This window comes from Physeter macrocephalus, chromosome 20 (assembly GCF_002837175.3).
Source record: "Physeter macrocephalus isolate SW-GA chromosome 20, ASM283717v5, whole genome shotgun sequence".
NCBI classification, from domain to species: Eukaryota; Metazoa; Chordata; class Mammalia; order Artiodactyla; family Physeteridae; genus Physeter; species Physeter macrocephalus.
Window position 1 is genome coordinate 1,835,704 of NC_041233.1, and position 20,645 is coordinate 1,856,348.

At 46.4% G+C, this 20,645-nt stretch overlaps 1 protein-coding gene across 1 annotated transcript in view; it reads left to right on the top strand.

The window, feature by feature from the left end:
• GALNT2 (polypeptide N-acetylgalactosaminyltransferase 2) overlaps nt 1-20,645 on the top strand; it is a 184,142-nt gene that overhangs the window by 114,283 nt on the left and 49,214 nt on the right. Inside the window, exon 3 of the mRNA XM_024117061.3 lies at nt 2,539-2,692. Within this exon, the coding sequence (XP_023972829.1) occupies nt 2,539-2,692 (154 nt within the window). The remainder of the gene's footprint in view (nt 1-2,538; nt 2,693-20,645) is intronic.

A 20,645-nucleotide genomic window follows, 5' to 3' on the forward strand; every position in this document is an offset into this window, starting at 1 on the left:
AGTGAGATACCTAGCATGTAGTCGACACTTAGTACACAGCAATGGCTTGGGGCGGAGGCAGGGAAAACCCCAGCCCCAGAGCTGATTGACATGAGGCATCCATGAAACCCTGTGCTGCCTTATTGCAGAAAGGGGTTGGGGGTCTGATGGCACAAAGAGATTGAAGGTCCAGGAGCTCAGCAGAGGCCTTACCCCTCACCCCCACACACAGATGCCCGACGACCAGCCCTCTTCCTGCTGACCCCAGTTCTCCACGCAAGAAGCAGAACTAGAGACGAGCATCTCTTGGGTGACGGTCCTTCCTCTGGCCTTGGATGGGGCGACGTAGTTCCAAGTTCTCTGTTGCAGTGAAGAGTTTTCAGGCCATTAAACAAATCAGTGGGAGCCAGCTCATTTGGATTCTGTGGTTGGCGCAGCCGGGGTGGATTTTGGCTGAGGCTCCTGCTTCACGTAGCCTGTGAGGGGTGAGGTCATAAGGTGAGGAGGAGGGGCTGGTGTGCTGGAGCACAGGGTGAAGGCAGAAAGGTGGGGAGAGTGGATGATCCATAGCTATCTCTAGGGCTGTCAGCGTGGAAAACGTGTGCTGGAAACATTTCATCTTAGATGGAAGAGAATGCGGGCACACGGGCCAGCTCCCATAGCCAGACATTTATCAGGGGCACGGGATCACCCCGTAGCCTGGGAGCTCGTGGGTTTTGGAATTGCTTTCCTATTTGAGAGGCTGGACCTCTGTGACCCCGAGCATCATTTCCATGGCAACCAGCTGTGATGAGATGGGGGGTTTGACCTCGCAGGACAGTTGTAACGAGAAAGGGGATGGGCTTTTAGATAGAAAGTTTACTTACGACCTGGAACAAATCGCAGGTGACTGGATCTCCGTTTCCTCATCTCTGAAATAGGGAAAGGAGCATGGCATTCTTTTGATGGTGTGCGGAGGGGCCTTTGTTGGGCAAGCATGCACGCAGGTACACACGCTAGTGTCGTAACTCACTGTTGATCTTAACCGAACGCCCAGCGTTTGACGCGCTGCAGAAGGGGCCCTGCCCCATCCCGGGGCCTTGCTGCGCCCTGTGCTCTTCCCCAGGGCTACAGGGCCACCCTCCCTCATGAGGGCATCTCTCAGTCAGACCAGCCCTTGTAGAACAGCGGCCCCCAGCTGCCCGCCCCTTGGCCTCCTGTTTCTCTGCTTCGTCACGGCACTGTGACCACTAGAGCGCTACCACTTCAAGGGGACAGGAGTTGTTGTCACTGTTTTTCTTTCCCTTTTTTTTTTTTTTATTTTTTAATTTGGTTTGAGTTTGCACATCTACTGAATTGGCACGTTAAATTCTCCTGAAAAATCTTTTTTCATTTTATGTATTTATTTATTTTTAGGAAACTTAGTTTCAAAGAATGAATAACTTGCCCAAGATCATAGAGGTAGCAAGTGGTCAACAGAGATTTCAGCCCAGGGCGAGGCAGGTGGACAGTAAGTCCCAGCTCAGTTTGCTCTCGAGTCGCTCTTTCCTCCCACTCTTCTCCCTCTGAGCACTGGCGCCTTTGCTCACGTCTCTGCCTTCTCGCGCCCGGGCCTGTCCAGGCTCGCCCCACCCAGCAGTGCCCTTCCCTCCAGATCCCAGGCTGCGCCAGCACTGCCCCTACCCAACCCTGGCACAAACTTCCAGGCCAGTGCGTGTTCTCGGAGAACCCTGTGCTGGGTCCTGGAGCCGCAACAGCTAATCCAGGCAGCGGAGTCGAGGCTCACGTCTGTGCGGACAGGCCAGACTACCTCGGTGTCCGTCCCCCCCTGCTGAGAACATGAGTGTGATCAGGGTGAGCGTGCCAGGGTGTGAGCATTCCAGGCCATGTGTGTCCCAGGACATGAGTGTGCAAGGATGTGACCGTGCAGGGGGCGTGTGCCAGCACGTGAGTGTGCTAAGATGTGAGGCTGCCAGGGCGTGTGTGTCCTAGGACGTCGGCGTGCCAGGGTGTGAGTGTGCCAGAAAAGGCTTCACGTACCACGTTATGGGGTCCATGTGGCATTGGCTGCAGGAAGTATCTCTGAGGAGGTCTCTCCGGGGTTGTTTTGGTATCCTTTTCTTTGGGGGTGTTATTTTTGTGTAAACACTTACTTTGTGCCACCTGGTGTCACACGATGGGGGTGCCTTACTTTCATTTGTTCAGGATCTTTGTCACCATGTCTGAGGTGCTTTTGGGCATTACTGTAATCCCTGGAAAGGTGGGGCAAGCAGAGCTTATCTCCTTTTGTATGGAGTGTCAGCGGTGCTATTCTCCGGGATACTTTGACTGGCATAGAATTCTGTTCACGGGACAAATACTCGAAGTCTTGGTTTTAACTTGCACGCTGCAAGCTGTAACGGTTCAGGCTGCCAGTTCACAGGCATGGTGCTGCCTGTTCTCAGGTGGTTTGCTGGTTAGAACCGCCAGCAGCGGCAGCCCTGGCGCTGTTCCTGGAAGTCGCGCTGACGCGTGGCCTTGGGGCCAAGCGCCCTGCTCCCTCGTGCCCTCGCCCCACACCCTCTGCTCTGCTCCTTGCAGGGAAAGTGCGATGGCGGGACTTCAACCAGGAGGCTTACGTTGGCGGGACGATGGTCCGCTCCGGGCAGGACCCCTATGCCCGCAACAAGTTCAACCAAGTGGAGAGCGATAAGCTGCAGATGGACAGAGCCGTCCCCGACACCAGGCATGACCAGTAAGTGTCAGCCCGCGGCCGGGCGCCACCCTGGCCACTTCCTGCCTCACAGTGAGTAGCTTCCCCTGGGATCCTCGTTTCTTCTGTTGCTCTGCAAAACAGCGTGTGCCATGTATTTACGGGGCCGGAAAACTAGGAAAATTCCGAGGCACGTGGCAATGGAACTTCACCCGCGGGATGTGAAAGGGCTGCTTGGGGCCAGGTTCCAGTCCTCCCAACGCCCCTGGCGTGTCCAGAGGCTGCAGGCTGCTGGTCAGAGCATGAGACTCACCGAGAGAAAGTGGTGTGACTGCCCTCGTCTGTACTGGTCACTCGTTGTTTTTAAAATCATTCACAAAATAAGTTTTCCGTCGTTCACAAGCTCAATGGGAGGAAGTGCTAAAGTCTTGCTTACTGGGAAGCCTGAGTTGGGAATGTTCTAGAGACCAGAAAGGAGAAAGAAACAGCCCCGCAGGGTCGATGTTCAGCTGAGCAGATGTCGGAGGCGGGGGCCCGGGGCCATCTCCTCACTTGGAGGCTGGGGCTGGTGGGAGACTCTGCTCTACGTCCTTCCCTGGATTCCTCGGGGACCTGGGGCTTCTCAGGCCTCCAGACGCTCAAATGTGCACTTGTCACCACTGACTAGGAAAGTGACACCATGACCCTCACTGCCACTCTGTACCTCTGAACCTTGCTGGTAACGATCTTTCATTGGGAGGCTCTTCACAGTGGGGTCCTTAGACGGTGAGTCTTGTTGTATTAAAAAATAAGGAGCCACATTTGGAGGGCAGCTGTTGCCCCGGGTGCCGCTAGGCCTTCCTGCTCACCTGGTTACTTGCAGAGTCCTTCATCCATCTCGTAAAGGTACGTGGATGCCACGTCCATTGCAACTCAGACTCTGCACTCAGGTCCCGGGATTCCAGCCAGAGAAGCCTCTCCTGCTCTGGCGGATGGGGAGGTGACGGGGTGGCGGGAGGTGAGGGGGCAGCACTACTCTTGGACAGTCTGCTCCAGTCCAGCTCGTTCAGGGCACCCGGGTGACGGGAGTCCAGGTGAGTCCTGAGCTGGAGGCATCTGGGCAGGAGGCCAGTGACCGGGCTGTGACAGGCAGCCCTGGTCCCATTTCTATGGGTGTGAGTTCCCGGGAATGAGGGGCAGGTGAGCTGAAGAGAGGCAAGAGCCACCAAGCTCCACGTGAACACGTGTTAACGCTTGGCTTTGTCTTCTAAGTTGAATAGCACACCTTGAAAGAGGATTTTCCTCTTCTCTCGTGCTTTCAGGGGAACTTTGTAACTGTGTAAGCACCACTTAACCACACAGGTGTTCTCTCCCTGCTCTTACCAAGCTTTTTGGGGGTTGTGGTCAGCTCTGTGTACCCAGAACAGCTCACAAGTGTGCAGAATTACAGTTCTTTCAGACTCAGGATGTGTGTGTGTGTGTGTGATATAATACGCGAAACATATGATTGATATATAAACATATATATTGCACGTGATACTAAGAAGCTTGTCATTTTTCTTAATCCAGCCCAGAAGATTATCTTTGCTTAATATTCCCTGTAACCCATTAATTTATATTTAAGGCAGCTTTACTCAGCCCCTGTGCCGGGCTGCTGCTTAAAGTCAGCACGGGTAACTGGTAAACACCCATCTGGAATGGGGGTTGCTGAGCAGGGATCCAGGGACTGCGCGGGCTCCGGGGGCGTCCTGAAGCCGGGTGCACGGCCGCGGGGAGGTGCCCGCCTGCGCGTCGGGGGAGGGTCCCAGACGCACGCGTACCCGCCACCCGCATCCCCAGGCTCGTGGGCCCACTGCACCCCGCCTGTGCCAGCCGCTCCCCACAGCTCACGGACGGGACACGAAGGTTGTCCTTGCTGCACGGAGAGCGATGTTCATCATAACTTGCCTGGTGATGAGGAACAGTGACTGAAGGCCAGAAAGGGCCAGCGCGGCTCTTCAGAGGGGCTTGGCCTAAACTCAGGAGCGGGTTCAGGTTCTAGCAGAATCTAGCTCAAACATCTTACCTGGCGACTGGAATTGACCGCTTTGAATTACATCTCCATGAGGTGGTGTGGGTTTCACCTCATTGGTATAAGAGCTGTTTTCCGGCTGTGACCTTCCCTCAGAGCGGAGAGAAAAGGGTGTCCTTTCTGATGGCTCATCAACGTGTGGGCCGGGCTTCTGTCTCCACTGCAAGTCCCTTAAGTGTCCTCAAAACTATATATATATATTTTTTTCTTCCAGTTTTTGAAATACGAGTTTGTCCGAACAGATGTTGGAATATTCATCCTGCAGTGGGCTGCGTTTTAGGTGGCTTTAATTTTAGCTCCAGCTACTGTGTCATGTTCATTTGCATGTGTGAAAGTAGCAGCTGGGTTGCCTGCCACATTTTTTGGATTTGGGCTAAATTAAAACCTCCCCAAAGTCAATTTGATGCCTAGAAATGAGGCCATGTCCTGTCTTCAAAGTATCAGCTTTAGAACAACCAATATTATTGGCTGTCAGGTTCAGGAGATCAAGTTACTGCTCTGCATCCATCCCATCTCCCTCCATATCTAACAGAGGGCTGTTAAAGTGTTTGACCTTCCTATATAAATACAATATTTTTTGGCTCTGCAGTACCTCTCTTTGTATGGACCGATGGAAATGCTTGCCCTGTAGAGTTCAGTCTTCACTTGTGATAAATCTGACAGCAGTGCAGGTGGAGGTTAATTAAGAACAAGGGATTTGGAGTCGTACAGACCTTGGTCGCAATCCGGGACTCTCCAGTTCCTAATCTTGTGGCCTTTGTCTTTCGTGAGGCGCTGTAACGTGATGACTGTCTGGCCACCGTGAGGGTTAAAGAAATGTTCCCAAGGGCTGGCTCCTCCTCCCCTGAGATTTTGTTCCAGACCCTCCCTTGATCTCCTGCCCTAGGAGTGAGGCCCCGGCCCCCAGCATGCCCCCAGCATCTCCGTACCTGATTCTTCTCCATGACCCTTATCACCGCCTACACAGCACGTGTCTTACCTATTTACATGATCATTTGAATGTACTCATTAGAGCAGTGGGCTACATCCGGGCTTGTTGTTCGGCCACACCTCCCAGCACTTGGTAAACTCAGGATTCGTTGGGTGAGTGAATTGCCTAGCCCAGTGGCCAGCATGTGGTGAGTGCCCTGTAAACCATTAATAATGTGAAGAGTCATAAAAGAACAGAGGCGGATGAAAGGGAGATTTTTAAGCAGTAAGGGAGATCAGATGAACCCCCAAGATGAGTCTTCTGTGTCAGGTTCTCCCAGGACTGGAAGAGTGACGCGGTTACAATCTACCCCTTCTTCACTGTCTTCTGGGGTAGATCCAAGGAATCAGGTTCAGAGCCTTGCAAACAAACAAACAAAAAACCCATACTTTGGGGTTATGCTTGCTTGCTTGCTTGCTTTATTTATTTATTTATTTATTTATTTATTTAGCTTTATTTACCTTTTTTAAAGGATATAACAAATAATGTGCCAAGAAAAAATATTTACCTGAAGGAGGGAGCATAGAAAAGCCTGCTGTGAGTGAAATACTTGATATGACATACAGGAACTCTTAGAGTCTCTTAGAAATTAGAAAGATGGTAGCCCATCCTAGTCTTGAAAGTACAGTTGATATTTATTTATTTATTTATTTATTTATTTAGCTTTATTTACCTTTTTTAAAGGATATAACAAATAATGTGCCAAGAAAAAATATTTACCTGAAGGAGGGAGCATATAAAAGCCTGCTGTGAGTGAAATACTTGATATGACATACAGGAACTCTTAGAGTCTCTTAGAAATTAGAAAGATGGTAGCCCATCCTAGTCTTGAAAGTACAGTTGAGAAGTCAAAAAAAAAAGAAAAGAAAAAGATTTTCTACCTCACTTAATGTTATTTGAAATTTCAAATAAATTATCAAGACTTAAAAGCAAATTAAACCAATGGGAATTTCGAAGGTGCCTTTTCAGACGGCTTGTTTCTCCCCCCCTCACCTTTGGAAGCTGTTGTTACTGTCCTGGCAAAAGGTGATGGGACTCAGCATTGAAGGTGGGAGTCGGTCACACCTGGGCGTATTCTGAAGGCAGGGCCAACAGGATGGGCTGATGGATGGACAAGGAAGGTGGCTCGGAGCGAGGCCCCTCGTGAGACGGAGGAGGTGTGGGTGAGCAGGTCTAGGGGACACGTCAGAGGGTGAAATCCAGACACGTGAAGTCCGAGGTGCACTGAGCGTCTAAGGTAGGCAGACCTGCTGTGTAGGTGTTTGGAAATGTGTCAGGAGAAAGGTCTTAGTGGGGATGTGAGTTTGGGAATGGCTCAGTGCACAGGTGGTATTTAAAGCAGTGATACGGGGCATTATCCCCCAGGCAATGAACAGAGACAGGGAGGAGAGCAGCCCAGGACCGGCTCTGGATGCTCCAGCACTGAGAGTGAATTTAAAGCCCAGGCTGACTTGGAGTCCAGTCCAACATTGCAGGGGCTCAGACCTCACGCGGTGCCGAGGCCCCGGCAGAGATGTTCTGCTGCCTTTTTAGAGCAGAGCTGTCGTGAGGGGAGGGTCGTCTCCCTGCTAAAGCCTTTCCAGAATCTGGCTCAGAAGGGTTTTGTGTTGTGTTCTGTTTGTTTGTTGAGAGTTGCGTCTGATGGGGAAGTGAAGCGTAGAAGTGGGGTGCAGCCCAGGAGGTTTTTGGAACATCGTTCTGTCTGCCGGGGAGAGCTCGAGCTGGTTTACTTTAAAATTGTTGATGTAAGTAAAATCGAATAAACCCTTGGGGGAGAAACATTATCTTGTTTTCTTCTCTCCCCCGTCAACCAGCACTGTTCCTTTTCATTTACTTATGTATTAAGTCCCTTAAAAATGAGAACCACTTGTTCAAGGAACAGATTTCCTTCGGGTTTCAAAAGTTAAATCGTTAGAGAGTTCCATCTTTCCCTTTTCTCACGAAATTAAAAATGAGGGGTTTTGAAACATCTTTGTGTCTAGAACTGAAGTATTGCTCCTGAGACCAGAGCTGCCTCAATCAACCATGACCCCACGCGGGTCCTTCTCTGGGAGAGGACTTCGTCCAAGTCCCACACCTGGTGGGTTTACCTGGCAGCCTTTCCATCAAGGACATATTGTGTCGACTCAACTTATAATAAATTACAGTCGTGAGGTTTTGTTTTTTTCCTTGAAAAGAATCACTAAAGGACTCTGTTTTGACCCGTTTTTTAAATGTCTGGCTTTAATGCCGCCCAAACAGGGATCAGAACTCGTGAGGGGCTGGTTTGGTTTTTTTTTTTCTCTCCTTTTCCTTTGTTTTTTAGAAAATTGCATCCAGCGGGCAGGCACTTCAGTAATGGGCTGTGCTGATTGCTCTGGTGGAGCGTCCGGGTGGATGTCGGTTGTCTTAGGAGAGCGGCTCATCAGGATGCTGGGCTGTAGGAGGGATGTCGTCCACGCTCCCCACTGTTACTTGGGAAGAGTAAACATTGTTGGAGCCAAGGAAAAGTTCTCAACGTAAACTCAGCAGCTTGGCGTGAAGCTTTGAAGGCCATTATTGTGAGATTCTGTTTTATTTTTAGGAGAGCAGGAGATCTGGGGGAGCAAGAGGAAGCCCAGCTCCGAAGGGCGTCTGCGCTTCTTGTCAGTGGGTGCCGGAGGGGCTCTCATTTCGGGGGCCAAGAGCCTTGTTTGCTCGTTACATTTCTCTTATGAAAGTCGTGTTTCATCAGCACGCACAACCAAGCCTCCGCGTGGCCGCTGCCACACCTGCTCCCCATTCGAAGGGTCAGCCGGGGGCCTGGCGGACCCCCTCCGACCCCATGGGGCCTGGTGGGCAGGGTCCCAGTCGGCGGGGCTGGCGCTCCGCGGAGCGGGGCCCACTGCTTGCACTGGGCTTCGCTGGCCTCGGAGGCGTCTGTGGCTGTCGGGGCAGTGGGTTGGCTGTGGCGTGACAGCGAGCCTTAAACGCCTGTTCCACAATGACCACAACCACGCACTGTCGGACACTGGGTGGTGTCCTGGCCTGTGCTCAGCTTTTATGTGCTTTCACTTTATTCAGTCAGCGGAGGCTCCTTCGGAGTCAGCAGGGAGATTCTTCTCTGGGTGACATCGCACACCAGTCCCCAGAGGCCCCCGACTGTGGAGCCCACGTCTGGGAGGGCCCTGGCCTGCTGGGCAGAGGCAGGTGAGATGGCCGGAGGCCCCTGTCCAGCCACCCCTCTGTGTCTGGAGCCCTTCCCCAGGAGTCCTGGACGTTACTGTCATTGTGCCATGTGCTTTATCCCGGTCCGTACGGCAGGTGGGAGAGCCGGGCCCCCGCTGCGGCGTGGGACCACCTGCCTGAGATCGCACAGGGAGGGGAGGGAAAGAGGGATGGGGCTCTCGGTGGCCATGTTCCTGCTGACAGTTCTACATCCTAGACGTGGTGCCTCGCCATCCGCTCTGCACGAGTGTCTTGTCTGTTCCCAGTTTTCAGGCAGGAGTCTTTGGCATGAGGCCCAAAGGCACCCAAAAAGCAAGAAGGCCTGGGTGTTGGTAGCTCGCAGACAAACTCCTGAGAAGTTGTGTTCCCAGCTGACCACATGCTGACAGAATCCCAAGAAATTGAGAAGAACCAAGGCTTTTGTTCCTCTTTTTCCCGCCTCAGGTTCTCCAGGGCAGTGTAATGGCAGAATGCACTGTTTCCGTTCCCCTGGAACATTCTCGTGCCCTGAGGGAGGTGAGGCTGCTGCTTGTGTGCCATCAGTGTGACCTCCCTGTCCTGGTGTGAGAGGCGGGCAGGTGCGGGAGCCAGTGTGGCCAGGCAGTGGGAGGGGGCCAACTGCAAGGCTCTTTGCTTCACATCTCCCCCCAACTCAGTGCAGGGGCTAACGTGCACCTTATGTGCAAAATTCAGACCGAAGCCATGCCATTATTCATAATCTGCCGCTTTGCTTTTTGTTTGTTCAATTGTTTTTATTATTTTTAGTGTTTTTATAAAACCAACTCCCAAGTTTTTAGCACCAGACCACTCTTTTTTTTCCCTTTATATGTTCTTTGGGGACCGTTTCAGGCCTTGTCTGCATCTCGATTAAAGAATACTCTGGGCATTGAAGGAACATATCTCAATGTAATAAAAGCTATTTATGACAAACCCACAGCCAACATAATACTCAACAGTGAAAAGCTGAAAGCCTTCTCGCTAAAATCTGGAACAAGACAAGGATGCCCACTCTCACCACTTCTATTCAACATAATACTGGAAGTCCTAGCCACAGCAATCTGATAAGAAAAAGAAATAAAAAGTATGCAAATTGGAAGGGAAGAGGTAAAATTGTCATTATATGCAGATGACATGATACTATATATAGAAAACCCTAAAGACTCCACACAAAAACCATTAGAACTGATAAACGAATTCAGCAAAGTAGCAGGATACAAGAATTAACATACAGAAGTTTGTTGCATTTCCTTACACTAACAATAAAATATCAGAAAGGGAATGTAAAAAAAAATCCCTTTTAAAGTCACATCTAGAAAAATAAAATACCTAGGAATAAACCTGACCAAGTAGATGAAAGACTTATATGCTGAAAACTACAAAACATTTAATAAAGGAAATTGAAGATGATTCAAAGAAATGGAAAGATATCCCATGCTCTTGGATTGGAAGAATTAATATTGTTAAAATGGCTATACTGCCCAAAGCAATCTACAGGTTTAATGCAATCCCTATCAAATTACCCATGACATTTTTCACAAAACTAGAACAAATAATCCTAAAATTTATATGGAACCATAAAAGGCCCAGAATTGCCAAAGCAATCCTGAGGAAAAAGAACAAAGCAGGAGGCATAACCCTCCCAGACTTCAGACAATACTACAAAGCTACAGTAATCAAAACAATGTGGGGCTTCCCTGCTGGTGCAGTGGTTAAGAATCCACCTGTCAATGCAGGGAACATGGGTTTGTGCCCTGGTCTGGGAAGATCCCGCATGCCACGGAGCAACTAAGCCCATGCACCACAACTACTGAGCCTGCACTCTAGAGCCCACGAGCCACAACTACTGAAGCCCGTGCGCCTAGAGCCTATGTTCCACAACAAGGGAAGCCACCGCAATGAGAAGCCCACGCACTGCAACGAAGAGTAGCCCCTGCTCGCCGCAACTAGAGAAAGCCCGTGCGCAGCAATGAAGACCCAACACAGCCAAAAATAAATAAATAAACTTATAAAGGAAAACAACAATGTGGTACTGGCACAAAAACAGACATATGGCTCAATGGAACAGACTAGAGAGCCCAGAAATAAACCCACACACCTATGGTCAGTTTTCCGCAAACAAGGTAAGAATATACAATGGGAAAAATACAGTCTCTTCAGCAAGTTGTGTTGGGAAAGCTGGACAGCTGCATATAAATCAGTGAAGCTAGAACACACCCTCACACCATACACAGAATAAACTGAAAATGGCTTAAAGACTTAAATGTAAGACATGACACTATAAAACTCCTAGAAGAAAACATAAGCAAAACATTCTCTGACATAAATCACACCAATGTTTTCTTAGGTCAGTCTCCCAAGGCAATAGAAACAAAAGCAAAAATAAACAAATGGGACCTAATCAAACTTACAAGCTTCTCTCTAGCAAAGGAAACCATAAGCAAAATGAAAAGACAACCTAAAGACTAGGAGAAAATATTTGCAAATGAGGCAACTGACAAGGGCTTAATTTCCAAAATATACAAACAGCTCATGCAACTCAACAACAGAAAAATAAAAGAACCAGTTAAAAAATGGGCAGAAGACCTAAATAGACATTCCTCAAAGAAGACATACAGATGGCCAACAGGCATATGAAAAGATGCTCAACATCGCTAATTATTAGAGAAATGCAAATGAAAACTACAGTGAGGTACCATCTCACACCGGTCAGAATGGTCATCATTAAAAAGTCTACAGATAACAAATGCTGGAGAGGGTGTGGAGAAAAGGGAACCCTCCTCCACTGTTGGTGGGAATGTAAGTTGGTACAGACACTATGGAAAAACAGTATGGAGGTTCCTCAGAAAACTAAAAATAGAGTTGCCATATGATTCAGCAATCCCACTCCTGGGCATATATCTGGACAAAACTATAATTCAAAAAAATACATGCACCCCTATTTCATAGCAGCATTGTTCACAATAGCCAAGACATGGAAACAACCTAAGTGTCCATCGACAGATGAATGGATAAAGAAGATGTGGTATACACACACACGCACACGCACACACACACACACACACACACACACACACACATGAATGTTACTCAGCCATAAAAAAGAATGAAACAATGCTGTTTGCAGCAACATGGATGGACCTAGAAATGATCATATTAAGTGAAATAAGTAAGAAAGACAAATACCATATGATATCACTTACATGTGGAATCTAAAATATGATACAAATGAACTTATTTATGAAACAGAAACAGACTCACAGACATAGAGACCAGAGCTGTTGTTGCCAGTGGGGAGGGGGCGTGAGGGAGGGACGGAGTGGGAGTTTGGGGTTAGCAGATGCAAACTATTTCATATAGGATGGATAAACAACAAGGTCCTACTGTAGAGCACAGGGAACTATATTCAATATCCTTTGATAAACCATAATGGAAAAGAGTATGAAAAAGGATGTATATGTGTGTATAACTGAATCACTTTGCTGTACATCAGAAACTGACACAACATTGTAAATCAGCTATACTTCATTTGAAAAAAAATTTAAAGAAAGAATGCTCTGGGCCTGGGAGAGAGTCTAAGGCTTACACAATAGCGATCCAGCTTGTGTCTGTGTTAGCGTCTCTGAAGGGCCCAGCATAGGTCTCTGGAAAGACCGTGAGCAAACATTTGCAAAGCTTCATCCCCGAGTGCCTGTCCACACTTGTGACCCAGTTTCCCAGCTGTGCCTCTGGGTTAACACTGGGGCAGAAATGGTCAGCCTGTTCTAAATGAGCAACATAGTCTTGTGTCTTTATCTTTGGTGCCCCTTCCCCCCGTCACCCTGGGAACCCAGCGATGACAGGAGCATCATCTGTGTCCTCCAGGAGCTGGCCATTTGGAGGGGGGGCGGTGGGGGGAGAAGCAGGAGGGGTGACACCCCGCTCTGCATGGGGCTTCATGGAGCTCTCTCTAGCCTTTGTATTTAGACCTGTTGGTGAGTTTCTATTGTGTTCGTGGGGACTGACCCTTTGTCGTTATGAAGTGCCCTCTTTATCACTAGTAACGCTTTTGTCTTGCTCAGCATCAGTGCAGACACACCACCTTGCTTTAATTCAGTGTTTTTGCAACTTCCAATCGTTTTGTGTCCTTATATTTCAAGTGTATCTCCTATAAGTAGCAGATAGTTGGATTTTGAGACCTCTGACAGTCTTGTCTTCTAATTGGAGTATTTAGTCCTTTCCCCTTTAGCGCAAGTGCTGGTGGGCTATTGGGGGTTAATGCTAGCGTCTCGTCCCAACTGTTCGTGTTCCTTGTCCTCTCCTTTCATGCTTCCTTTGCATTAAGTATCTCCTCAGCTGTTAGCTTGTTAATTAGAGTCTAATGTAAATGAATACTCTTGTTTTCTCCTGGGCAATGCACAGACCACTTCTCCTCCTCTCCCTTTTATGCTTTATTGTCATATGGTTTAATTCCCTCTTTATGTGTAAACCCTACTGGACATCTTTTATTGTTTTTTTGCAGTAAATATCCTTTAGATTTATCTGCACGTTGTTATTTCATTTTTCCTCATTTCTTACCTTTTCATTTTTCCCCCGAGACTGTTTCCCCAGTTCTCATCCAACTTGTGTATTTCTCTTAGTGCCAATTTGTTGGCAATGAATTCTGTCCTTTCATTTGCCTGAAAAAATCTTTTATTTCACTTTCATTTTTGAAGAGTGTTTTCACTGAATAGAGACTTCCAAGTTGACGGTTACTTTCTGCACTTGCACATCGTCATTTACTTGTCTTCTGGCCTCCACTGTCCCTGGTGAAATATCAACTGTTAGTCTTATTGTTGCTTTTTGAAGGCATCTTGACTTTGTCCTCTAGTTGCCTTGAGGATATTTATCTTTGTCTTTGGTTTCAGCATCTCACTAAAATGTGCCTAATGCTATCTGTGTGTTGAGCCTGGGTGGGGTTTGTACTTGTTCCTGAATCTGTAGCTTCATGTCTGTGTCAGTTTTTCTTGTGCCCCATCTTCTCTCCCCACTCCTGGATATTTCCACATGTCCTGTGTCCCTCTTATGCTCTTTCCCATATTTTTTTATCCTTTTTCATTCCCTGAGCTTCAGTCTGGACATAATTCTATTGGCCTTCCTTCCAGTTCACTAATTCTTTCCCCTGCTTTGAAAATCTATTCTGCTTTCAAATCCACCGATTGAATTTTAATTTCATTTATTATATTTTGTTGTGTATGAACAGATACGGAGATATTTAAAGTCCGTAGCTGATGTTTTCATCCTCTGAAGAGGATCTAGTTTTGCTCTCTGGCAGGCAGTTAGGATAGGGCAGATGGCCTTGATCGAGGCTGGAATTGAGCTGGAATAGAGCTGGGGTTCTGTCTTTTGTGAGAGAGCTGGTGAGCTTCCAGATCTCTGTGCTGCTGGGCAGCAGCCCTTTGGGATCCTCCCTGGAAGTCTGGGCTGTTTATCAGAGGCCCTCTTCCTCGGCGCCCTGACCCCCAGCCCCATGCCTCTGGCAGGAGCCCGGCGTGGCCGCCACCTGCAAAGCCATCGCTTCTCCTGGCTGGTTCAGCCTCTGGGCTCCACACTGCTTGGGGGAGGAGGATCAGCGTGTTGAACTCATTCTCAGGGCTCCTCTTCCTTCCTGGCACCTGGCCCTACAGCCCCTGGCTGCCTTGTTAAACTCCAGTGCCTTCAAATAGATGTTTTGGTGTGTTTCATCAAAAATTTCTAGTTGCTTTCAGAAGGTAGGTTGGTCTACAGCAAGGAACTTGACTATCACTGAAAGCAAGATAAAACCTGAGTATTTTATTTGGAACTAAATTCAGTATGAAGTTCACAGGTCATAAATTTTGCCCTGAGCAGCAATGTCTGTCCCAAATGAGAGTACGTCGAAATAGCAGTGGACTTGAAGTTGGGAAGTGTGGCTTTTGTTAATGGCTCTACCACTTACTCCCAGACGAAGGTTGAAGTAATCTCTAAACCCTGGATTTCTGATCTACAAAACAATAACGCCTGCCCTGCCCATCTTACACATTGTTCTGAGGGCTCAGATGTCTATGAAAGGACTTCATAAACTGCCAATAACGACACAAATATAGGATGTAATTGTATTGTTGTTGTTGTATGTGCCTAGTGGCATGTGAGCGTGTGTAATCGGCTTTGAGTAGAGTGAACCGTTATTCCATTGAGCTTTGCTCCCGACGTGTATGTGGCGTGGAGGGCACACATTCAGCCTCCCGCGTGTGACACCTGTTACGCTGAGGGGCACCTGGGTCTTCTCACAGCAGTGCGACATTGGAGGGTTTCATTATTGACCAAAAGCAGTTGGAGAAACAACTCTGAAACCGCAATCCCACCTATTTCAGAAGAAATCAAAGCAATTAAAATGGGGTCAGCAGAGTATTGCTTTGTTCTGTGGGTCTGAACAAACCATCCTGTTTCAGCCACACTTTGAAATGAGTTGCTGCACCATCACCATGGAACCATTAAAAAAAAAAATCTTTTCTATATTTTAGGAAATAGCCAAAACAGGATAAAATGTGTTTTAAACTTCGTCAGTCATTTAGGCTAGGCTGCACATTTCACCTTTTCTGAAGCATGATTTCAGGGATTCCTTTTAACTTTTCTGTTGAGCTTGAAAGCAGCAGTGTTGTCAGTGGACGTACCCACACTCTTACCCTAGAACATCTGCCTGCTCACTCGTGGAACTGACCCATCCACACGTACTCTGAGGTGTTAAGTGCTAGTTAGTCTTATTGGACTAACTTGCAGATGGAATCTGCAAGAACCCAGATCCCCTTTTCAATCTGTAAAATTAAAAGTACAGGCTTAAAATAACACTCATCTTTTTTTAAGTTTTTATATAGCAGGTTTTTATTAGTTATCTATTTTATACATATTAGTGTATATATGCCAATCACACCACCATCAACACTCATCTTAACTCTGTTGGATCAACCATGATTTCCTCCATCTGACGATGAGAGAAGAAGAGAGAAAATTCATGTCTTTGGAAATTCGGTCTATTAAAAAAGGAAATATCCCAGTAGGAATATTGCACTTGGATTCAAAATTTTATATTATTCTGTGTTGATTTCTTTTGATTCTTGCATTCTTTTATTCATTCAGCAAGGATCTGAGTGCTTGCCATGTGACAGGTATTTTTCTGGTCACTGGGGAAACAGCAATGAACAAAACTGATAAAAAATCTCTGCCTTTATAGAGCTTACAGTGAGGGAGTGAAAGTAGAAGAGAATAAAATAAATGATCAAATTATATGGAATAAGACAATGTTAAATGCAATAGAGAGAAAATAAGGATGGAGGTCAGGGAGTGTGCAGGTCAAGGTCGAGGGTCCAATAATAAACAGGTGGTGAGCACAGCAAAAGGAGCAACCAGCAAAATGAAAGAACAACCGACAGGAAATATTTGCAAATCATATATCTGATAAGGGGTTAATACCCAAAATATATAAAGAACTCATGTAACTCAATAGCAAAATAATAATAATCCTACTAAAAAATGGGCAAAGGACCTGAATAGGCATCTTTCCAAGGAGGACATACAGATGACCAACAGGTACATGAAAAGATGCTCAGCATCACCAATCATCTGGGAAATGCAAATCAAAACCACAGTGAGATACTACCTCACACCTCAGATTGGCTTTCATCGAAAAGACCAGAGATAACAAGTGTTGGTGAGGATGCGGAGAAAAGGGAACCCTTGTGCACTGTTGGTGGGAATGTAGACTGGTGCAGCCACTCTGAAAAACGTATGGAGTTCCCTCCAAAAATTAAAAATGGAACTACCATAGAACCCAGCAATTCCACTCCTGGGTATACATCCAAAGGAAACAAAATCACTGTCTCAAAGAGATAATCTGAACCCCCGTGTTCGTTGCAGCATATTTATAATAGCCAAGATGTGGAAGCAACCTAAATGTCCATTGATGGATGAAAGGATAAAGAAAGCGTTACACACACACACACACACACACAGACACACACACACACACACACACACTATGGGATGTTATTCAGCCATAAAAAGAAGGAAATCCTGCTATTTGTGACTACATGGATGGACCTTGAATTAGGTCACTTATGCTAAGTGACATAACTCAGACAGAGAAAAACAAATATTGTATGATCTCACTTATATGTGGACTCTTAAAAAAAAAAACACAGAAAAAGAGATCAGATTTGGTTACCAGTGGCAGGGGTAGAAGGCGGAGGAATTGGATAAAGGTAACCACAAGGTACAAACTTCCAGTTACAAGATAAACAAGTTCTGGGGATGTGATGTAGTTAACACTACCATGTGGTATATTTGAAAATTGCTAAGAGAGTAGATCCTTCCCGAACTGTCTCCTATATCCTCCAGTAGTTAGATGCATGTCGTTTTATATAAACAACACGATACCGCAGTTGCTGTTGGGCAGCCTACTTTTTTCACTCAATACTACACAGGAAACATTTTAAATCTAGCTTTCTTTTTTTTTTTTTAATTTATTTATTTATTATTTATTTTTGGTTGCGTTGGGTCTTTCGTTGCAGCACACTGGCTTTCTCTAGTTGCGGCGAGCAGGGGCTACTCTTTGTTGTGGTGCGCGGGCTTCTCTTTGCGGTGGCTTCTCTTGTTGTCCCTAGGTCAATCGATATTTGATGGGTGTTTTTTTTAAAGGCTAGTAGTGTCTGTCATGGTTTCAAAAATTCAGAATTTATGCGTTAAACCAACCTGATTAACTGCATTCAAAACCTCTTGATTCTTATTACCGTCCACTTGACAGGAGAGTTTGAAGTGCCTGCTGCAATTTTGTGACTTCTGCTTATTTCTGAGTGTTTGCTGGGTATGTTTGAATACAGTGATTTGGGGAATAGAAATTATATTGTGTACCTTTATTAGCATAGAATGACTCTCTGGCATTGCATCTAGTGTTTTCCTTTTCTCTATATGTTTTACTTTTTTTTTTTTTTAATTTTTTTTTCCACACCGCACAGCACGCAGGATCTTAGTTCCCTGACCAGGGATCGAACCTGTGCCCCCTGCACTGGGAGCACAGAGTCTTACTCGCTGGACCACCAGGGAAGTCCCGTTTTTGTCTTCGATGAGTTTCATTTTTTGGGTGTCATTTTGATTTAGGTTTGCCTCTTGTAAGCAACCTAGTGTTGTATTTTTATTTTTAGATCAACATGACAGTCTGAAGTTTAATAGGACAAAACCATTTTCGTGTTTGGTCTTTTATCTAATTTTTTATGTCATTCTGCTTTTTTCTGCTTCCTTGCTTTTTCTACCATTTTCATTCTTCTCTTACATGGAAAATGTGTTCTACTTTGTTGGTCCTTAGTTTTATTAGCGTTTTTTTTCTCCAGGGGTTAAGAAAGTTTGTTTCCTACATTTAATTCAACTAGTTGCAATTTTTCATGTTTACAAAAATTCAACAAAAACATTGAAAATTAGAGAAATGTTGGTTTAATGCTAAGAATAAATACCAAGAATAAAACAATGTATATTTTAAGATGAAGAATGAATATGTTTATACTTTCTCCCACCCACTTTCTGGTTTTGTTGATTTATCTGGACTTATATTCTGTTTATTGTTAAAATTATATTTTATGTAATTATTTAACAAATTATATTTTATATAAGTATCTTCTTTTAAAAATTTTTCATTTGTATAAACATATTTACACAAGTCTACTAGACTATACTGCTGAAATAGTTTTAATGCATCCTAACATTTTATGTCATAAGTTGAGTTCTTGGGTGTGTTTATTTAGTTATTTATTTTGAGAGTAGATCTTCACGTGGTTTTTCAGTTGGCTCAGATAATTGAAATACTTTCCTGGCTTGCTTACCTGAGAACTACTTTCCATTCCCTTCATACAAGAATGGTAAATTCACAGTGCATAGAATTGTTGCGGCGGGTCTGTTCTTCCTGTGAAACTCTGTATACGTTGTTCCACTGTTTTCTGTTTAGTGCTGTCACTGAGAAGCCTGAAGCCATTCTGATTTTGTTCGTTTATTTTATTCTATCAGTTAGGATACTTAAAGCAAAAAAGACATTTTATTAAGTTGTTTAACATGAAGTCTGGAGGTCGTCCTCTAAGGCTGCTTCAACTGGACTGGGAGCTCTGTCTGATTCCCTTACCACCCTCTTCCGCATTTTGGGTTCTCTGCCTCGTCCTTTTTGCCTCGTATGGTTGCAAGAAGGCTGCCATAGCTCCATGCATCATGGTCACTTTCAAGGCAGGAAGCAAAGGGGTCAGAAATGGCCTTTTCTTTAGTGACTCTCTGCTTTTATCAGCAAAATCCATCTTTTCTGGACACCCCCTGCAGACTTTCTGTTACTGTTCATTGGCCAGAACTAAGCCATGGTTATTTGTGACCTTGACAGGGGCTAGGGAAAGGAGTTTGTCTTTGGCCAAGCAGGACTCACCTCTGGGGCTCTGCAATTCACCCAAAACAACATCTGTAAGAAAGGAGCAAGAGGGGAATGATTTTTGTGTTACCATGATAGGTGTACTCTTCTTCAGGTGTGAACAGAAGAAATTCCACGATGTTATAGAATCAGAAGCACCGAACGTAAATCGGTAACTGTCAGTGTCGGGGAGCATATATCAAATAACCTTATCATCCTGTCATTAACTAGAAGTTAATTGTTTTTTTCCCGAGTGTCCAAAAGGATGCAGTTACACTTGACATGAGCAAAGTCTAAAGGAACCAAACATCATCCTGGCTTTTGTTGGAGTGGATGGGATCATGCCCTGCCAAGCCAAGTGCTGGGTGTTTGTTCGTTTCTTTCTATGGAACCCTGATAGGCTGGGGCCAAGGAGGGGTGTTAAAGTAGTGACTCTTTTGCTTCCAGTTTACATCCTTGTATCAATACTTATCCAGTGACAGGACGATCTGTTTGCCTCTCGTCCTTGTGAGGAAATGGGTCCGATGCAACCTTTGATTACTAATAACAGTGTCATTGAGTGAAAAGTCGATCTTTATACAACAAGCAAAAATATAGAGCAGGGGCTTCCCTGGTGGCGCAGTGGTTAAGAATCCCCCTGCCAATGCAGGGAACATGGGTTCGAGCCCTGGTCCGGGAAGATCCCACATGCCTCAGAGCAACTAAGCCCGTGCGCCACAGCTAGTGAGCCCGTGTGCCACAACTACTGAAGCCTGTGTGCCTAGAGCCCGTGCTCCGCAACAAGAGAAGCCACCGCCATGAGAAGCCCACGCACTGCAACGAAGAGTAGCCCCAGCTCACCGCAACTAGAGAAAGCCCGTACGCAGCAACAAAGACCCAACACAGCCAAAAATAAATAAAAATAAAATAAATTTATTATAAAAAAACAGCAACATAGTGCAGTTAACTGTCTTTGAAAAGTACCTGAAAGCATCATCCTTGGCAGTACATCAGCGTCCTTAAAAGTCAGAACCACTGCTAAGTGGCCACACAAAGTCAGTTATTTGACTCAGGTTTGTGGGGAGGACTGAAAGAGAAAGACGCGGGACAGAGAAGAAAGCCCCTGACTAAGCCCCAGAGGGGCTCTCTTGAGACAGCAGGGAGCACGTCTCTTCACAGCAGTGCAGAGAGCAGCTTGGAAACCCGAGTGCGTGGTCCGGAAGGGAGACTGAGGCTCCGGGAGATGCCCCGTGTCTGGGGGTGGGGGCAGGGACCCGCGTCTCACCGTCCCGAGAGGGCGGCCCCCGGCATCGGGAGGGATGAGAAGCTCAAGCACTGGGTGGCCTCTCTCTGCACTGACCCCCCCCCCCCCGCGGGGGGCCGGGGGGCCCGCCCGGAGGGGACT